This window comes from Epinephelus fuscoguttatus, linkage group LG16 (assembly GCF_011397635.1).
Source record: "Epinephelus fuscoguttatus linkage group LG16, E.fuscoguttatus.final_Chr_v1".
NCBI lineage: Eukaryota > Metazoa > Chordata > Actinopteri > Perciformes > Serranidae > Epinephelus > Epinephelus fuscoguttatus.
The window spans coordinates 25006950-25026924 of NC_064767.1; the positions used below are offsets into that span (position 1 = coordinate 25006950).

The following is a 19975-nucleotide window of genomic DNA, read 5'->3' on the forward strand; positions in this document are numbered from 1 at the left end:
AATGTGTTTAACCTGCGCCGCAGAAAGTCTGGAAGAGGAGCCAATTGTTTTGCGAACCGCAAAAGGTCAAAAAAGTCGTTCTTGATTTGGTCAAATATGTGCAGCATCCTAAAACTGTTTGGCCTACAGTCACTGAGTTAAAGTCATTTTCTCACTAAGCGGATAAAGATGAGACAATTGCATCTGAGGACCACAAGTACACAAAACGTGAGTATATAGGAGTGCAAAAGAAATGTATTTTTAGCAATATATGGACAGATTAGTGGTTCGAGGCAGTAACCTATCTGGAATAATTCTAAGACCCGGTCACATTAAAGAAGACAAGCAGCCTCAGCAGAAGCAGAGGAAGAAAAACTGCTGATTCTAAGTACAATTTGCATTGTTTACATATTTTTGTTTACTTAAGAGAATCAATTGATTTTAGTGCTCGTGATTCTAAACTTTTGACTTGGGTTTCTTCAGAAAGTGAGAGATTACTAATGTATGAACAAAGAGCTGCCTTATCTTGTCCCGGTATGAACCCAGGAAGCTTAGACCTCTATTAATCTTGAATGCACTATCTCTCTGTTCTCCTCAATCTGTCATCACAGTGACACAAGCAACTCTGTAACCTCAGAAGTCGAGGAAATCTGTTTTTTTTAAACCCTTGCAGTATCTAACTCTTCCAAAAGACAACCTTTATTTGTTTGCAGTTATGACTTCTAGGTTTTTTCTTATATGGAACACTGACAGGTTGAAGGTTTACTCGAAAGACAATCCAATTTCTTTGCACAAAATTTGTTTTAGTCTATCATTTTCGCTTGTGTTATACCTTATGTCTTATATGTTTTCTAATTTATTCCAATGTGCAAGTGTTTTGCTTCAGTTCAACTAGCATTTACAGTGTTTTGGCGTTCTACTACTGAAAGCAAGCCTCGAAGACTTGACCAATTTTGTGATGTAGACCAAATTGATTAAAAAAAAAAAAATTAAAACATTTTTACAGTCCTGTAACTTCAAATGTCAAGTAAATTGAAAAATAAACATAATAATAGTAAATTAATAAATCAAAAAAGCAGTTAATTACAAGCTAGCAGCTACCAACATGCTCATACTATCGAAAGTTTTAATGATTAATGATACATCATAATGATTAATTATTCATGATAATTTATACATGGCATGCATGATATATATTAACTAACAAGATTCGCTGCAACTACTTTGAGACAAATATAAAGTTGGTGCACTGTTGAGAATAGAATACATTACACATTGAGCAAATAAAGAGTCTTACAGCAGTTTTATTTTTATTTATTTATTTTACCTTTATTTAACCAGAAAAACCCCTTGAGATGAAGAATCTCTTTTTCAAGAGTGCCCTGGCTTAGACGGGCAGCATCATAAAGGCACAGACAGACAACATAGAACAAAAACATAAAAAATATACAGCTGTAAAACAAGAAATATTAACCCCAAAATGAGATTACTACAAATAAAAGACAAGAAGTATGTTACTAGAAGTGAACTATAAAATCACCAAAAAAGGCGACTAAACATGATTAAAAAGACCAGTGAAAAGACACCCTGACACTGGCATAGTAGATGATTGTGTACTGTACAGAAATCCTGAAACAGTGCTTTCAAACAGCTGAGAGGAACCAATGAGTGCAACTTCAAGTCCCTCTGCAGAACATTACACATATAAGGAGCTGCATACATGAATGCTCATTTGCCAAACTCTGTACACACCCTCTTTATAGACAATAAAAACATGTTATGTGAACAGAAAGCATAGCAATTTTCAATTTTTTGCTTAATGTACACACATAAATATGCTGGGAGTAGGCCAAGAATAGCTTTGTAAACAGGAGAATGCAATGGAAATGTCTACAAAACAACCTGAGCATACAGGATACAGTGATGAGTTATATCATATTATACTGTATCTGTTCAGGTCTCCAACACCTCTAAGCTGCATTAATATTCATATATATACACTGTATCTAAATTAAACACTGGTGTCTTATCTTAGCTCTGTTAACATACATGGAAACAGTGTTAAACTATTCTTAAATGGAAAAGACAGTTTTTTGTATTTTCAGATGAACTGAGCCTGACAACACTGCCATCGTCTCACTGTGCTTACTTTTTTAGAAATGTGTGAGGTCACTGGTCACATGGGACACATGAGGCAGCTTTTCACCACTGAATTGAAAGACTGATTGCACGGCAATTGCACCAGACATGAGTCTAAAAATTCTGGTGCAGGGTCCGTCTTGTTTGGATGAAACATGCATCAGGCGTGCTCAGCTGTATGTGGATAAAACTTAGATATCTTTAAAATGTGCACCTAGAATTACTGTCAAGTGGCTTAATGGACTCTGTAAACACACAAGTGTGCAAAAAAAATATCAGTTTCAAAATCACAAAGTCCAAGCACAGCATTATACGAGGATTATTTCTTTTACCTTTGTGTTTCCTGCCACCGAGCAGCTCCGTATATTTCATTCTTCGAGCTTTAAGTGCCTTGTACAAGGACATCTTGTTGATGTTCTGAATTAGTGCTCATTTACTCATTCATTCAAATGCCTAACTTTTACACACTGGCCCGAGGATTACCAAGGCAATATCCTTTAGTCATCAGGCCACATCCTGCATTTTCAGCCTTACCCTGTTAATTGTTCCATTCTCTAAGTAGTTACTGGAAGGAGGCTGACTGTTTATAAATGCAACTAGCAGTCCAGTATTGAGGACAACCGGGATATGAACTCTTCTGCTAATTGGATTAATATAGCAGTTTTCATTGTGAAAACAAATGAATATAGGCTACTTTCATAGAATAAACACTCCAAAGGAAATGGAAAAAATAAACTTTGCCCTTACTGGTACTTTTTTTTCCATCCTTATGAATGCTTAGGTAACACAGGCTATGCTGTATATGTAAACTATACAGGATGTGGTTTCTTTTATCATTCATACAGAATGAAATACAGTACGGACCTCCTTAGAGATGCTGGAGAAAGTAATAAATATACAATGTGCTATAAACATGCCATAAAAAATAGAGTACTCCTTGAAAAAAACAGGGCATTAAACACCCCTTGGGTATTTAATCATTCAGCTGGATCTCATAATAACCCCTGAACTGAGAACTCTTGGTTGGCTGTTTTTTTTTTATTTTATCATTTGCTATGTGGGTTGCAATAATTCTACCAAATTGATTTTTCACATACATATTGCAACAGAAGCTGTTGTAGTTTGCAGTAAAGACCCCCGTGCTCCAAGTGTACCCGGACCATCTCTGACTGCTTCCCTTCGTTTGGTGTCTCCACCAGTGCGATCAATTAATCAATCGCAGCAGTTTTACAAGCCTTATCTCCAAAGTTGCCTATGCCATAAATGTCCGTGGATGGATGCTTATGGAGGCAGAGGCGCTGTCCAAGGTACTGCATTCAGCCCCTCCCCGGTAGACATCACTGAGAGACACGTGATACGCTCTGTCTGTGGCTCCTGACAGTCGCTGGATAAGCTCAACAGGGAAACCAGATTGCACCTTCTCTTCCACAAAGATAACTGGATTTTCGTCCCGCGCTCCCCATCTCTATACTCCATCCGGCTGCTTTCATTTTCTCTTTAGTTGTGTGGTTTTTTTTTTTTGCTTCCTTTTTCTCACCGGGAAACAAACTTGGAGGACGGAATATTGAAGGTAATGTCTTACACCACTAAGCCTGTGAGGTTTTTAGTGGAGTTCAGAGTGAAAGTGGACCCGTCTCCTTCTCTCTTTCTCTCCCTCCCTCCTTCTCTCTCTGTGATGCTGTGATTCACTTGAAAGCGGATCTTGATGCGAAGGTTTCGCCAGAGTGGATTTTTTGAGGTACAGGCTCTCAAACAGACCGAGAAATACGCGGACAGTCGTGCTTTTACAGGAGCTCAGCCCGCCGTGTTTTGCACGAAAACGCATCTCTTGTGCCAACTATTTAGGGTCCCGTAGAAGTAAAGGTGTACGCGCAAAGGTAAAAAACCAATAATAACGCCTCATGTTGTTTTTGTAAGGATTTTTGTAGTTGTGAGCGGGTGAAAGAATGCTGCAGATATGGGCATAAAATAACCCTCTAATTATAGTGCGCCCTTTACAGCTGTCATCCAGGGGAACATGTTAAGGTATTATTGATGACATGATGTCCCGTTTTGGTGAAATGCAGCCAGTGAAACGCAAAATTCCGCTGAGGATTACCCCATATCTTATTAAGCATGGTGATCACTTACTGGGATTCATTGCATTTGCTGTTTGTGGAGATGTTTCAGTGTGTTTAAAGTGAAGTGCATAAGTAAACCCGATCTACATTCTCCTCTTTGAAATGCAAACTAATTGCGGAGGTTTAAAATCTGCTTATTTTTTTATTACATCAATATTTAACGCGTCTGGTGTTTTGAAGGAAAATCCGTCTCATGGTCCGAAAAATAGTGACGAGGCAAATATTAGGAAGAGCACATTTTAGGGGTCTGGCTGAGACCCAGTGGCAGCCCCGACTGGTTCGTCGTACACAAACCAACCATTGTGAATCAAATGACGCACTTTTTCCTCATGTCAGGTCTTCGGGAGAGGGCAGGCCAGTGAATAGCCTACTGTATATCGGAATGCTGCTGATAATGGTCATGCACGGCTGCAGAAGTTGTAACGAGTGAAAGCAAGAAGTGATTTTCCTAAGAGAAATAATGAGAGTTGGAAATCAGCGGTTTTTTTTTTTTTTTTAACACTTTGGTGTGAGACTGTCTGCAGGGATTGTTTGTGGACGTGTGATCATTTAGGTGCGAGGCTTTATTATCTTTATTTACTGATGTTTTTCTTATGCATATGTGCACGCTTTTTTTGTATCTGCGAAAGATTGCATGTTTAGGCAATGTTTCCGACACACGAGATGAAGTCATGCGTGGATTCAGTGATACTGTCTGTCCACTGCTGCTGTATAGGCTTCCTGGAAAGCCCTGGTGATATTCATCTATTGATACGCTCATGTTTGTTGCAACAAAGGCCTTTCTGGATATAAGTGCCTGATTGGCTGCGCTTCTGCCTCAATCATAGTATTAACTCTGACTTTTGATTAAGGCTTTGGCCAAAGTGGATTTGGAAATGGATATGGTGAAAGCGCTGATACTGTATTAAATTTGCTTTTCTTTTGCAGAGAGCTTTTTGGACTGAGGACTGCTTTGACAGACAGACTGCTTCTTTTTGCTGAGCTTATCAGCCAACGTGTCTCCATATGGCATTTTTTCTCATTGCTACGGAGGATGCAGGGTGAAAAGCCCCGAGCAAGGCTTCCAGTTACCCGCCAAAGAATGCTGGCATGAACATGAAGATTAAAGCTGCCATTTCAACTCAAGTGAAACCGTGCACACGCTAACTGGCACCAGAAGGGACTGTTCCATAATTACATAAATTAGACCAAGTGTGCCCAATGGATATTTGAATCCCTGTCACTTTGCTCTAAATAGCCATGGCAGAGAGGACCTTTAAACAGTTCAAATTATTTTGGCGCGAACAGTGAGAGGTTTGGCCAGTGGCCTGGACAGTGTGAGGTAATGGTATTTGCTCCAGGAAATAAGTGTTGGCCAAGCCTATTGCTATGCAAATATAATATAGCATTTAACCTTTTGTCTTACAATGCATCAGCTCACACTTGTTTATCAATGTAGACAGTCACTTATATGCCAGTCTACTCTCTCAGTCGACCCAGTATATTTCTTGCTTAAACAAAGGTTCTTATAAATAAATTCAGCCCGATAAGTCCCTGTCCACCTGCACAGATTTTGTGATCACACGATGGTTTTACAAAAGCCACATGGTGCCCATATCATATGGGTTGGGCTGCTCATTTGTTGCTGTGTAGAAATAGGCACTTGTCTAGAATTTACAGGTGCTGAGGGCCAGTGGGCTCGATTTCCAGTGTGGAACGCATGTTGCGAAAGTGAAATGAGCTTCAATATGAAAACAAAGAGCTCCCACGGGCTGCTAGTTTACTTCGACGATGAGGGATTTTGTGACTTTCTAGAACTCCTCATACTGAATGGTAAACTCAGCCTTCGCTTCTCAATCTTCTGTGCCGAGCCTGCGACCGTCGTATCTGACACGGCGGTCAATGACAGCCAATGGCACGCGGTCACGATAAGGAGAAACTTTAAGAACACAACCCTAAAGGTGGACAATGAGACGAAATGGGTCGAGGTGAAGTCAAAAAGACGGGATATGACTGTTTTCAGCCATTTGTTTGTTGGTGGAATACCACCGGAGTTACGATCTGTGGCGTTACGACTCACATCAGCTGCAGTCAAGGATCAGCTACCTTTCACTGGATGGATAACGGACATAAAGGTCAACAACACGGAGTCTGTCGTGATCGACAGTGAAGGGGTCTTAAAGGACCTCTGCGGTTCAGCCAACATGTGCTTAAATGGAGGAGTCTGCAGTTTGATTAACAACGAACCAACATGTGACTGCTCTCAGACGGGGTTCCAAGGAAAGGACTGCAGTGAAGGTAAGACATCTGGATTCAGTTCAGACATACAGTCGGTGCAACATAGCCTCTGTACCCTTGCAGTCAGCCGCAATGTGGACTGATCCAAACAAAATCAGGTACCCTATTGTAATTACCATCAGTCCTAAATTAATGCATTCCCCGCCTCTATTTGGCTAAAGTCATATGTTTGTTTTAGTCTGACGATGTGTATCATCGATCCGCAATACAGTTGTTTGTAATGAGTTAATCTCCTGCAAGGCCTCATTAGCAAAACAGGCAGGTGTTCTCCATCCCCCAAGGTGTCTTCCATTCTTATCAAACAGGTCCATGGGGATTGGTTGACCTATGAAACATCATCTCCAATGGCTTACCTCAAATGCAAGAGCAGGAGTAATCATCTCCGAGTTAGATGGAGTAAACATGAATGATGTCATTGATTTAAAATGCACATAATTGACTCTTATAGTTGGCAACAGAAGATTGAGGTTTTGTATCAGTTGATAACAGAGTTCTTATTAATGAATTGATACTTTAAGCTCACCACATTATGATATCATTATCATATCATTAACAAACAGCAACAAACTGTAACAGTAGAATGACTGAGCCACTGCTTCCCCTTAAAACTGTGATCCTAATTGATTTAATCATTCTCACAGATTAAAAAAAAATCAGCCGTGTAATGCAGCAGAATTAAATAGCAAGAGAACCAGCTAATCAATACGCAAAGAGTACATGCTGTTCTTTGAGGTACTGAGAATAGTGTCACTCTTTCCGTTGCCAAATATTGTGCTCTGAATATCCGGATACTCTTTTAGTTCTCATCCTTAGTGTTGTTTGTAATGACAGTGTATCAGCATTCAGGGTATTGAGTGCAGAGCTTCCCACAGGTTGGCAGTTTACTGCTGTGGTGGGGAGGAGCAGGTCTGTTGGTCAGGCAGAGTGTCGATGGGGGAGGGGTGTGAGCGTGTGTTGTTTTTAATAAAAATCATTTTTTTCAAGTTAAGCCAAACACTGATGGACTCTTTTTAACATATGGTTGAATGTACAGAGAGCATAATTTACATCACATTTCATATGCTCATGTATCTTTATTCAAGCACATACATCTTTTATTAACGATTAGCTCATTAGGCCAGCGTTGGATATCTTACTACTGCAGCATATGATATTCCCATCTGATTGTCATTAGTCATTGAGGCACATATGAAATACCACTAATTAAAATGCCCTCTACACACTGTGTAATCTATGTTTTATTTTCTGCTGTATTCATGTTCTGTTGATGGTGTTAATACAACGGCAGGCAGCACAGGGTCTTTTACCAACCTCATGCACTGACAGAATGAATGATTGTTGCTGTAGTTCACTAACAGGCTTTCAGTGTTGGGCAGCATTAAGTATTTGTTTGTTTAAACCACTGCACATCAGTGAGAAATAGCAGGCATTATTGCCATACTGCATCAAAGCAGCCTGAATAAATCTAGATTCAGAATTAACTGTTGCAGTAAATATATTTTGGACTTGCCACCCAAATGGTATCATTGTTCTCTTTCTTGCTCTTTTTGGGTACAGTCTATAATCACAAGCCTTTAATGTTGTAATTAGTATGTGTTAATTGCACTAACATGCTATGTCCCATTTAGAATATTACTGATAATTACAGAAATAACTTGCCAACCTGTCAGGTGGTTCACAGTGAGAGATCAGTTTGCAGGTTGCATTTGGCACTGGTACGTTTGTTGATTTCACTCTGGCTATTTTTTGTTTTAGCCACCAGATTTAAGAGTTTATTTTAATGTACAAGAGCCCACTTGGCATTTTTCATTTGCTGTTAGGTAGAGAATCCAAACAAGAAAAATACCTCAGCCTCCTAAAAAGACTCTTTTTGAAAATCACAGTGCATCTTCACTAAATATATGGCAGCCATCTTCTTCCATGGTACGTAAAATGTAGCCTGATTAAAGGTCATCTCAGGAAAGCTGTGATACTCATGTACTTAGGAAACTAATACAATGAATTGCTGATGATTTTTAACCCTTGCATGCACAGTGTCCACCACAGTGGAAGCCATTTTGAACCCCTTCATCTGTAGTACTATATCCCATCCACCAGGTTACAGACCCCTGATGTGTTGTCTACACTTCCATTTAATTTCTATCCATGTGTTCATTTGAGATATTGCATCATGAATTCAAAATGGTGGAGGGAAAATGAAATGCACCAAGTACCTCAGAAATAACTGTTAAATATTTTATTCTCAGAAAATTAGACATGTAAATAACATATTTTTTAACTAAATAAATTTGTTAGAAATATCTTTATCCAGATTTTAATATTCTTGTAAATTTTTTTCCCATGACTGAAAATTCTGTCCACTCCAATGGATGCGCCAAAGGGTGTACACTTGTGTCAGTGCTTTAGACACTATGCATCTATGGTATAAAGTCATTCAATGAAACTCAATATAGGTCTTTGTTGTTATGTGTTTTCATACCATTTGCTCCTAATTTAATTCCATAATTACATATGGTTTTTTGAGTTCCATTGAAACACTTCTCATACTGTTGATGCTTGGTGTCCACTGCACTGGACAGATGTGTAAATCCTCCAAAATGAAGAAACATCGGGGAAAAAAAAAGTTAGTGGCATGTTTTTCACTTGTTTTAAAGAAAAGCAAACATTTTTTTTTAAAAAAAGTATTACTTTTTGATTTAATAATTGATGCATGACAGGGTTTTATTACAAAATCCATCTGCAATTATTTGTTGACAGAAGTATCTCATTATTTTTGACAAAATATTTTGTGCTTTTGTTGAGGAAATTACACCCCTGACACAAATTCTGGGAATTAAGCATATTTATTTCCACATGTAAAGATTAATTATGAAGCATGACTAAGTGTTCTGCCTTCTTACTTATTTTCCAAAAACTCATTCCCAAAGATCAGCTAATATTATTTGCCTGAGATGAGTTGGGTCAAAGCAAATTAGTATGAAGGATCCTACCTGTCACTCAAGAACACTGGAGGAGGATTACTGCACAGTAGACAAATTCAAAATGATACAGACAAACATTAATTGCATTACCTGCAAAGTTATTTAAAAAAAGTGAGATATTTGAATATTGTTCAGAGAATAAAACACTGGTTTAAAAAAAAGGGAAACGTCCCCTCAATACTATAATTTTGTACTATAGCTTAAAGTATTAGTGCTCAGGGTTTTGTTTATGGGTGGCTCTAAATTTAATAAGACTTTGAAAATGAAATTAGCATGTGCTGTTATATGTCTGTTTCTTGTGCCTGAGTGTCATTAATAAAAAAAAAAAAAACTGTAGGAAAAGATTAAAACCTTTATGCCGGGGTGGCTTCTGATTTTAATAATTTTATGGCCATGAAAGAACTAATTGGTAATGTTATTGCAGTGTTAAGATGAATGATGTAAAAGATATAATCTTTGTGCTGCATGAAAGATGAGCAGTTATTGTTTCAAGAGGTCCATGTAATGAATATAGCATGGTAATTTGGACCAGGTCCATTATAGTTCATGAGTATGATAATGAAAAAGAAAATCATAAAAATATGGTGTAATCACTTTAAATGTTGGATGTCTATATGCACACGTACATGGGAGTTGGTTGTCTCATGCACTAGTGACTTGAAGTTTGATGGGATGTACTCTGGACCTGTTCGCCTATAAATCTCAAACAAATATATTCATGATTGAATAAAGTGTGTCCTTGTTATAAAAAACAAAAGAACTGTAAAGACATAAAGCATTTGAGACTCCCAGTATCACACCGTTCATCCTAATTTTAGGTGCTGCGGTGAAAGTGACAAAGGAGTCAATCCCAGATTTAGAACTCATTTTGTGAGTTCCAAGATGGTGGGTGAGAAAAGCACTCAGAAAGAGAGCAGCATCTTAAACTCACCCTGAAGGTCTCTATTGAATGTTGTGCATGTGCTTGCTTATTATATGTATCTTGCCTGAATTACCACGTCAAACCATGGGAGAGAAAATACAGGTTATTAAATGGAAGTCATTAGATTCACAAGATCACACAACAGAAGCCTCAAAGACAAACAGGCAATATGTCAGTAGAGATGTCTGCTGCCGTCACCCCAGACAGCCAAAAAGCACAGTGTGAACTGTAAAACTCCTCTCAGTCTTGCTCCTGCTCTGCTTGATGGAATTACGTAAAACATACAAGCAGGCTCAGTTATTTTCTTTTGCACAGTCGACTAATGGTGAGTGTAGCTTTGAGTTTAAAAGATTTCCCTTATGGCTGTTTTCAGAGGCAGTGCGTTACGTTATCGTCTAAATTTTCTTGTCCATAGATAGCTGACAGGTCTGACATATCTCGTGGGGCTGGTCTTTTATGGAATAAAAGCAGTAGTAGTTGGGGTTTTTGGCCACTTTAAGGCAGCATATCAACCTGGAAATGCAATACTGATAACTACAGCTTTATCATATTTAGTTGTTAAGGCAAACATGGTAGCAAACGGTTGCGTAATTAGGCTATATATCAAGTAGACACAAAGCAACATTAGCATTAATTTCCAGTTGCCCAATGCATTTAATTGTGATATTCACTCTTTTTGTAGCTCAGTTTTGGTCTCCACCAACTCCTCAGGGAAATTCTGGCTCTGTAGCTGCTAAATGCTTCAGCCTGTTCACTAGCTTGCTGCTATTGTTGCTAATGCTAATGGTGTTAAATGCTTGGCAGGTATCATACAAGGGGTATATCAAAGTACTGACAACAGCTGCCCCTGGTGTTGGAAATGGTCCTGATTAAAGCAGTTAGACTGAACTAAAGCGGGATTTATACTTCTGCGTCAAATCGACGCAGCATAGGCTCTGCGTCGACATAGAGCCTACTCTGTACCCTTGCGTGCACCTCCCTAGAAATGTAACTACAAGTCGTGGGGGCACAGACCTCCTGTCTGTTTTTGTAAGCTGAAACCATTTCCTTCAGTGGAAACAAAGCTTTTATTTACTTTAATTTGACAGATAACAAACTATAAACTATGAAGACAATAAAGCCTCCACAAAAAAAAAAGTCTTGTGCGTGATTTATCCTTGCTTCATATGAGCAGGGGAAATCTCCGCTATTTGCTAGGCTAATTTATAAAATGTAAATTGGCATAGGCTTGTGCTAATAACATTAGCATGTTATTTTTGTTTGGAAAACGTGTTTAGTATGACAGTTGTTTTGTCAGTGAACCTTGTGAGCTTTAATGGAACTGAAGTTTGTAACGTTACCTTTGTTAAATGTTGCTGTTGTACCTGGCTTCATACAGTATAAGTAGAGGAAAAGTCTCCTAGCTGCTAGACTAATTTAAACAATGTAAAATGCCATAGGTTTGTGCTAAAAACATTAGCATGTTGTATTTGTGGTAAAAAAAAAATGTGTCAAAGACAAATTGTCGCTGTTAAGCCTTTTTTAATGTTTGTTTTGGGTGTGTACTGAATCAACTCAACTTTGCCAACTAGTGTTTTGGACATGTAACTGCAGAGTGACACAGACACACCACCACACAAATAGGCTATAAATGCTCACAACGTAGGCCACCTGCGTAGGCTACAATGTAGGCTCTGCGTAGAGCCGACGTAAGAGTATAAATCCAGCTTGAGATGTTAAAGCTTTCGGTTAAAAACGAAACAATGAGCTGAAAGACACTATAAGTCCCGTACAGCTGAGGGGAACCACACAGTTGGTTGATGACTCTGTGGGTTTGTTACTACAAACAGACCCACTCACATAACATGTCATCCTATATAAAAATAGTGACCTGTGCAGCTCTAAATCTAGCTCCATGCTTTCAAATGCAAAAATTGGAATGTCTGGCCTTGGCGTATTACATCACTTCCTGTGTCTGCTTGTAAGTAACAGTTTCCCTGGCCTTTCAAGTCGAAATAGCACAAAAGAACTGCTCTGAGTTAACAATGTGAATTCTTGACGTGCCATTTGTTTGAGCTAAACAACTGCCAGACTGTTGGTTCATGCCGAGCTTTTTACATCAACTGTTTTTCATGTTTCTGTCCAACCGTGTTTTTAGTGTCACTATATCTGACACCAGACCATAGAAAACTCTGTATTATTACCTGCACTGAAGAAAGACTGGTGGCTCTTAATAGCTCATTTCAACATGGCATCTAGCTTTGCAAGACGTACAGATTCAATTCCCAACAGAGCCATCCATGCTGAAATTGTATGAACTCGTGGTACCTTAAGTCACTTTAGGTGAAAGCATCCAACCAATTGTACCTTTGCCAGCTAATTCAGTATTCTAGCAAGTACAGAGATATTTTTTCCACCTCAAGGTAATGTGGTGTTGCTGCTTGCTTTCTCGCCATCCTGAGCTGCAGGGGGGAGGCAAGCAACAACAACATCCACTGCAAATGTCTGTGCATGGAGAATTTTACCAGAGCATTCATTTAAAATAGTGATTAAAGCTAGTGTTCCAGCCTAAATAAATGGTCTCGTGAAATTGTTTCTGGAAGCATTGTAATACAGCTAAGTTTACCTAATGCCCATACATCGATTTATCTCCAGAGTGCATTGAAGTTTGAAATTTACCTTTCCATTAAATAATTTAAAAGCTGTTGTGTTACTTTGATCAGATGAAAGGATTACAGGATTTGCCACCAGACCTGTCAAGTCTCCCCTGTCCAACCACAAGCTTGCACATTACATGACCTCACACATGCACACACACGCACCCATAAATCCCTTTGATCGGTTAAAACAATTATTTAAATGCACTTTTCGATGGCCAGTAAGTTCCCAGAATCTGTCCTCCTTTTTCTCATTAGATAAATAACATAGATGCATTGCACAGCTCCATATTTTATCCTGATAAAATGAAATGATGTTTATTTCATCGTGCATCAGCTAAACATAAATCAGTCCAGGTTACAAAAAAAGTAGGGCAGATCTAAACTAAGACTGTGCAGCATTTTATTTTTCATGTGGTTCATTATGTAATTCAAAGGCTAACTCACATTGACTGGATACAGTAAATAACTTGCATTTTGACTCTGTGTTTTTGTGCTGAGAGCATAGCTTCTAGGTGCTTGTAAGATATAGTTAGAAGTCTCTGAAACTAACGTCACTCACTGTAGGACTGACACTCTGATGACTTAAGCCACTTGATTAAGCTGCTAATGCATGCTGACAGGGTACCAAGTATGACTGTAGCCTACAGTAAGTGAAATTATGTCACACCTTTTTTCACATTTGAATCATAATCATCTGCTAGCTTGGTGATGTGAAGTCTTTTAGTCACTGAACACAACAGCATCACTACGCATTTGTGCCTACTGCAACATTAAGAAAGGGATGTGCTGCAACACGTGCAGGAGACAAAATGTTTAATGGATTTTTGACTGTGCCTTGGTCTTTAAGGGTGTTTTTCTAAGGCAAATTTGAGTCTTCATTATTGGTGTGTTAGGTTTCAGGTTAATATCTGAGAAATGATTTACAAATCGAGGAACCTTTGCTGAATCTCTTCCTGCAGCTAATAGTTTGAACCTGATCTTACAGTGTCACAAATTTCTGTACAGCTACTGAAAATATGTGGAGGTTAATCCGCTTTCTACGCTTATCTGGAAGTTTTATTTTTGCTACAGGGTGGTACAGTCAATGCTTTCTTAGCGACAGGGTTTTACTTTTACATGTACATATAATACAAAAAAATGCATTCTGTATGGGGTTTTTAAGTATGCCATTGGGCTCTTTTAATGACACTGGTTCCTCGCCTGGGTCTGTCTTACACAAATTGATTTTTAATCAGTGGCAGAGGGATTGCCAAGTCAAATGTCCTGCCAGTAAAATTTGAAACGTGATGACTTTGGCAACCCGTTGATTACATTAGAGGTGGTGTTTTACATTATCTGTCACAACAATGACTTGCCACCTGCCATAACACCACTCGGTATAAAGAGGGGGAGGAGGAGGAGGCGTGAAACGTCATAATGCAAATTAAATACTGAGACTGGATTGAGAGTTTTTTTTCACAGAAGCCTGCAGTCTACATTTTCATCAGTTAGGTAGTGCTCCCTTATGCATTTTTTGAAGGCGAATATTTCAGGTATAGCTAAGTTAAACTAGAGAACGTCTTTTTTGTAACAAGTATGTTTACCCAGTGCTAACAAGAGAGTCTTGCTCAGTGTGCTGGAACAATTTGTCACTGCAGTGCTGACGTACAGTATATATTACTGTCTTAGTCACTTCACTGAGCCTGATTGAGTTGAGGTAGTCTTTCCTTCAGATTAAAGTAGCAATTAATATTTTTGGCCATTTGGGGGCAGCACAAGCTGTTATCAGAAGTTGATGGAGTTAACTTGTTAGCAAACGTATTAGCAAAAAGTTGCATATACAGTAGCAAACACAGCAGCATTCATTTGGAGTCATGTCTCTGACAAACATCAGCCCAATATTTAATCTCCTTTTAGCTTTGTTTTGGTCTAAACCAGCTCCTGAGGGAAATATTATCTATTTAGCTGCTAACGCAACTATATTCACCAGCTAGTCACCAACCTTGTCTTTCTGTGGTTTGGTGGTGAGCAAGTAATCTAAAGCGCCTTAGACATTTTTACATGAAAATAGTTTACTGTTGTACCCGCAAATGACAGCAAATCCTCCATCTCACACGGCCATATGAGTCGTGTGTTCCTGCTTCTTTATGCAACTCAAAGGAGCATTTGCTTAATTAGTGCACCCACCGGTGGATGACAGAATAGCTCGTATATGACTGTTGAGGGTCGCACTAGGTTTGGTTTAGAAAAAAGATAATGGTTTGGCTTGAAGTAAATATGTTTATTACAAAAGAAATGTAGCCTAACATGACATGTCTTATGTGACGTGTTGCATGACATATGCCATGTACTACGTTAGGTTTTTAAAAACACTCAGCATCGACTTTTAGTTTCACATGGGACCAAAAAACATCCATCTCCTGGATGAAAGTCCTGTGCTTGTTTAGTCTGTCCACCTCACCTCCTTCCCGCCCTAAGCAGACATTGTTGCTCTGCCTGACTTCCTCGTTTGATCCTGTAGTAATTACTATACCCACTAGAGGTCGCCGCCTGACAAAAACATGGGTTGTCATTTCTGCTTTATAATAAGACGTATGTGGCTGTATTTTGGAGGAGGCCAGTCTCGGAAATGAGACTGATGAGAGCAGTGACAGTGAAGCAAAGTCGCACATTTGTGGACCATGAAACCAAAACCAAAAAGTGAGCTGAAAGATGCTAAAAGGCTCAGTGGGGCAGAGTGGAACTGCACAGTTGGGTGATAATTTGCTCTTTTTCACAGTTTTGTACAAAGTCATTTGATGCTTTGTTCTTAAAAATCTTGATTAAAGCAGCTTTAACATAACATTTTAGCTACAGAGATACCAAGAGACAGACAGCCCTCTGCTGTTGATCAGTATAAAAGAGAGGATTTCTTTCTCTAGTCAATAATTGGACTATCCTGACTACTGCAGTACATCTAGCAAGGAACTCGTTGGACTGTTCTTCATGCTGTGTGTTTGTTTCTAAATGAAAAGGCCAAAAAATTCAAAGTGAAATTTCTGTTTGGTTGACGCTCTGGCTGTATGCCTCCAGTCAGTAGTGGACATTTTGTGCCAAGTTGTTTCCCTAAGGAGAATTCAACCTAGCACACTAAAAGAAACAAAAGAGTGGAGAAGTGGGCTGGCGCATTTAACAACTTAAAAAGATAAATCACTGTGTCCCCAAGATTACAGTGGGAGGAAATTAATCTTGTGGTCAGATGTGGACTTTAACTAAGAACATTTATACAAGTACTGTACTTCAGTACAAATTTTAGGTACTTTTACTTCACTATACTTCAGAGAGAAATACTACACTCTTTACCTCACTATAATTATTTGATAACTTTAGTATTATAGTTGATATACTTACCCAGAAAACACATAACAATGGCCAAGTGCAACTGAAAGGATAAGTCCTTTGTCATTTTTCATACATAAACATTTCATTGTTCCAGCTTTTCAAATATAATGACTTGCTGCTTTTCTTTGTGATTGATTAAGCTGATTTAATTGTTTTATACTTCTGCTTTTAATACTTAAAGTACATTTTCCTGATTGTATACACTTTTACTTAAGTTACCTTTTCATTGCAGTACTTTTACTTGTAACAGAGTAGTTTTACAGTGTGGTAATAGTGCTTTTACTTATGTAAAGGGTCTGAATACTTCCCCCACCAGTGCTTGTGGATAATCTTAAAGGGGAACACTAAACATGAGGTACTCTTAAACTTAAATAAGTCTCAAACTTGTGATGTCGTCAAGTATAAAATCCAGAGCTGCTCCACTGACAGTGAATGGGATGCTGAGTTTATGGACCCACAGAAGGTTTGTTTTCTTTTTTATATCCAAATGAGCCTTATTCAACTGTAGTGTTCTCAGTTCTGGAACAGAAAATGTACCCATATACTGAGAACATTCCCCTGGGTGCTCTCAATGTCGTCTATAAAATCTCTCCCTATTCACTGTCAGTGGAGCAGCTCCAGACTTTATACCCTGTGACATCACAAATTTGAGTTTTAGCACCCCAGTTTTTGGGGGCTTGGGAGAGAGTTGTTCATGTTCACTAATATTTTTGGACTGTCTTAGACCATAAGAATAACCTGTATGAATTTTGAGTTCCACCTTAAAATGATGTCCCTGTGCAGCTAGTGACACCAGTAAGGTTTGGTATTTGAAGAAGATGTGTTTTACAGTTTGGGAATTTGAAGCAACTTTGAATATATAAGAACAGTGATTCTTACACACCTGTGCACAGACAGCTGCATAGGTAAACACACAATGAGTCAGAACACATATGGAGACAGTTAAGTTCTGTAAATTGTCGAAAGCAAAACTATCATTTTTACATAATTTATTTGGATGGCTCCATGTGAATGACATATACAATTTCTGACCACCTGCTTTTAAGTACTCAGCAGCTTTGCTAATGTTCACATATATGAATTAAACTAGGAAAGGAAGGCTAAACTGTATAGGAAGGCTAATTCTCAATTTGAAGGAGCAATCCCTCTCAGGCGTGTCTGTCATTGTATGTAGCACAAACTATGTGGCCTCACTGCATCTCTTAAAGTGTCATTCTGTCTGGAAGCCTCCTGCAGCTTCACTCAGACAAAAGCAGATTAATAGTATACTGCTGTCTCTGAGTCCAAAGACAGATATTGGGATCAAAAGATTAGAGGGATTTTCCCGGAGGATTTTTGCCTTGTTTAAATACAACTGCTCCTGACTGTCAAAGGGTGTTTGTGAAATTCTTTGACACCAAACTCCTCCTTTAACGGGATTCGTCCCACAGTACAAATAAACACATCCCAATAACCATGCACCACTCACACATGCTCATATTTAATTGGGCTGTATAGTATGTTTAAAGTGAAGCATGCTAGCTGGCATATGGACTACAAAGTATATCACGAGATGCATAATTCATCGACGGAATCCTGTTATCTCTTAACAACTGCCATGAAGTGATGTCATGTATCTGTGACATCTGGCGGAATTCTGTCTGTCAGCTAATTTCTGGTCTTTGTTGGTTTATCATAGATGACGTCCTTATTCATACCTATGTTTTATGAGGGAAAATATCTTGCTTTGCATAACTGCTGGTTGCTTTCTATGTAATCTGAGTGATTTGATCTCCCCTACACAGGTACAGAATAAAAGCTGCATAGAGGTGAAAATTTGCCTCTTTAAATTCCAGGCTGAAGACGATATTTTCACTTTGAACATCAGTTGCCTTTGATGCTGCTGGTTGGGTGTCATCCTTCATGAGAGTCGTCTGAAATACTAAAAACAAGTCGAAAGTGCACTGCCATAATTTGAAAGCTGTCATGCTAATGATAGAGGGTAGACAAATCACTTTTCAGGAACATTTTATGTGACTTTGAAACCCTTTGTGACTGTAACAGCACAAATAAACCTGACTTGAATGTAGTGCAATGCAGGTTATGTGTCACAGTTAGGGACTTTCTACCTACAGTACAAAAAGGAGAGTCTTTCCTCTTTAATATCTATATCATTACTCTTTATATTGATTCATTGGTGAGATTCAGAAATCAGTGGTTGCATTTTAATTTTGTTGTACAACTCTGTCTCTTTTGTAATTTATAATGGAAAGGGATGAAGCTCTCAGTTCACAGTACTTAGAGCTTAGCTGCATTTAATGCTCAGTGTGCTTTATTAATACTTTTTTTTTTTTTTTTACTTTAGCTGAAGAGCTGCTCTTCAGATAGGGATTTGTCACACGTCAACAGTGAGAGCCACAACTACAGTTTCCTTAAGCAACTGCTGAGCGTATTTAGCTAGAAAAGGTGCTTGGCGAACATGGGCACACATTGCTTCAACACGAGGCTGAGATTTCGATTACAATAAGTTACAATAAGCTGAGCACTCACTTATAAAATTGCAGTTTACATTGATTCTTAGTAGACATCTTAGTTCCCCTGCCAGGCCTAATATTCAAGTGTTCAGCAGCTACTGCATCTCAAAAAAGATTTACTTCACATCTGTAATACTATCCTAGATATTGTCAATCCTGGGATTAAGGTTATTAGAACTACTGTATAAGCTGCTCTGATTATCCTGTTGGATCATTCCAACCCACAAGATGTAAAAGAATGGTGAGGTCTTTGGCACATCTGCTCGCACAATCCTCTCTGTTTGGGTTGTCTCTTTGGAAATATCTGGATTGATTTATATTGTCCACAGCCCATCTGTCCCCTGAAACTTGTAGTAGCTGAATAATAAGATTAATTAAATCACTAACACTAAGGCTGTTGGAGTATATTTAATTAGTGAAATGAAAAAATGTATTTTTATTAAGTGCATGTGTATGCACCACTGTCTCATTCATAGAAGAAATGATGAAAATGTAGAAGAAATGTGGTTTCTATCACAATTTTATTGATTAGTTTCCTTAAATGTACAGTTATTTTAATAAAAAAAAAAAACGTTCTCTTTTATTCTCTGAAACCGTCACCAGACAGTAGTACAGCAAACAGATAATCTATATAAAAATGATGATTCTTTGGCTTCTCCCAGTGCAATGAATGGCATCTGCAGGAATTCATGACACCTAACTGAATTGTTTTCAATTTTTGGATCCTTTTAGGACCTTTAGCTTTCTTCACATCAGAAAACCTGCTCTCATGATTACTATTGCTTTAACTTGGGCTCAGTTTAACTCTTTCGCTTTAGCTTGCATTTCATCTTCTGTATTCTTCTGCTTACTTGTCTTGCCATGTACGCAATGCAGCATGTGTAACTGACATGCTTCAGAGACTCCTCCCAGTTCTGATTATTTTCACTCGAGCACAGTTGATTCTTGCAAATGCAATTAGGAGCACTGGGTGGAGCCAGATGAGCTTGATTTTTTCACAGATTATCTGTCTCATGTACTACTGTCAGGATGTAGTGACAGATTC

General features: G+C 38.5%; 1 protein-coding gene across 15 annotated transcripts in view; it reads left to right on the forward strand.

Annotated features, from left to right (window-relative positions):
* Positions 1–19975, forward strand: part of LOC125903859 (neurexin-1a) — a 403149-nt gene that overhangs the window by 114910 nt on the left and 268264 nt on the right. For 12 of the 15 annotated variants that reach the window (XM_049601022.1, XM_049601027.1, XM_049601028.1 and 9 more), the window contains exons 1-2: positions 3485–3688; positions 5166–6515. In XM_049601022.1, coding sequence (XP_049456979.1) covers positions 5804–6515 — 712 coding nt within the window. In that variant the 5' untranslated portion in view covers positions 3485–3688; positions 5166–5803. Of the gene's footprint in view, positions 1–3484; positions 3689–3862; positions 3996–4733; positions 4792–5165; positions 6516–19975 lie in introns of those variants that run through there. The other 3 variants (XM_049601024.1, XM_049601026.1, XM_049601023.1) reach the window with 3 other exon arrangements.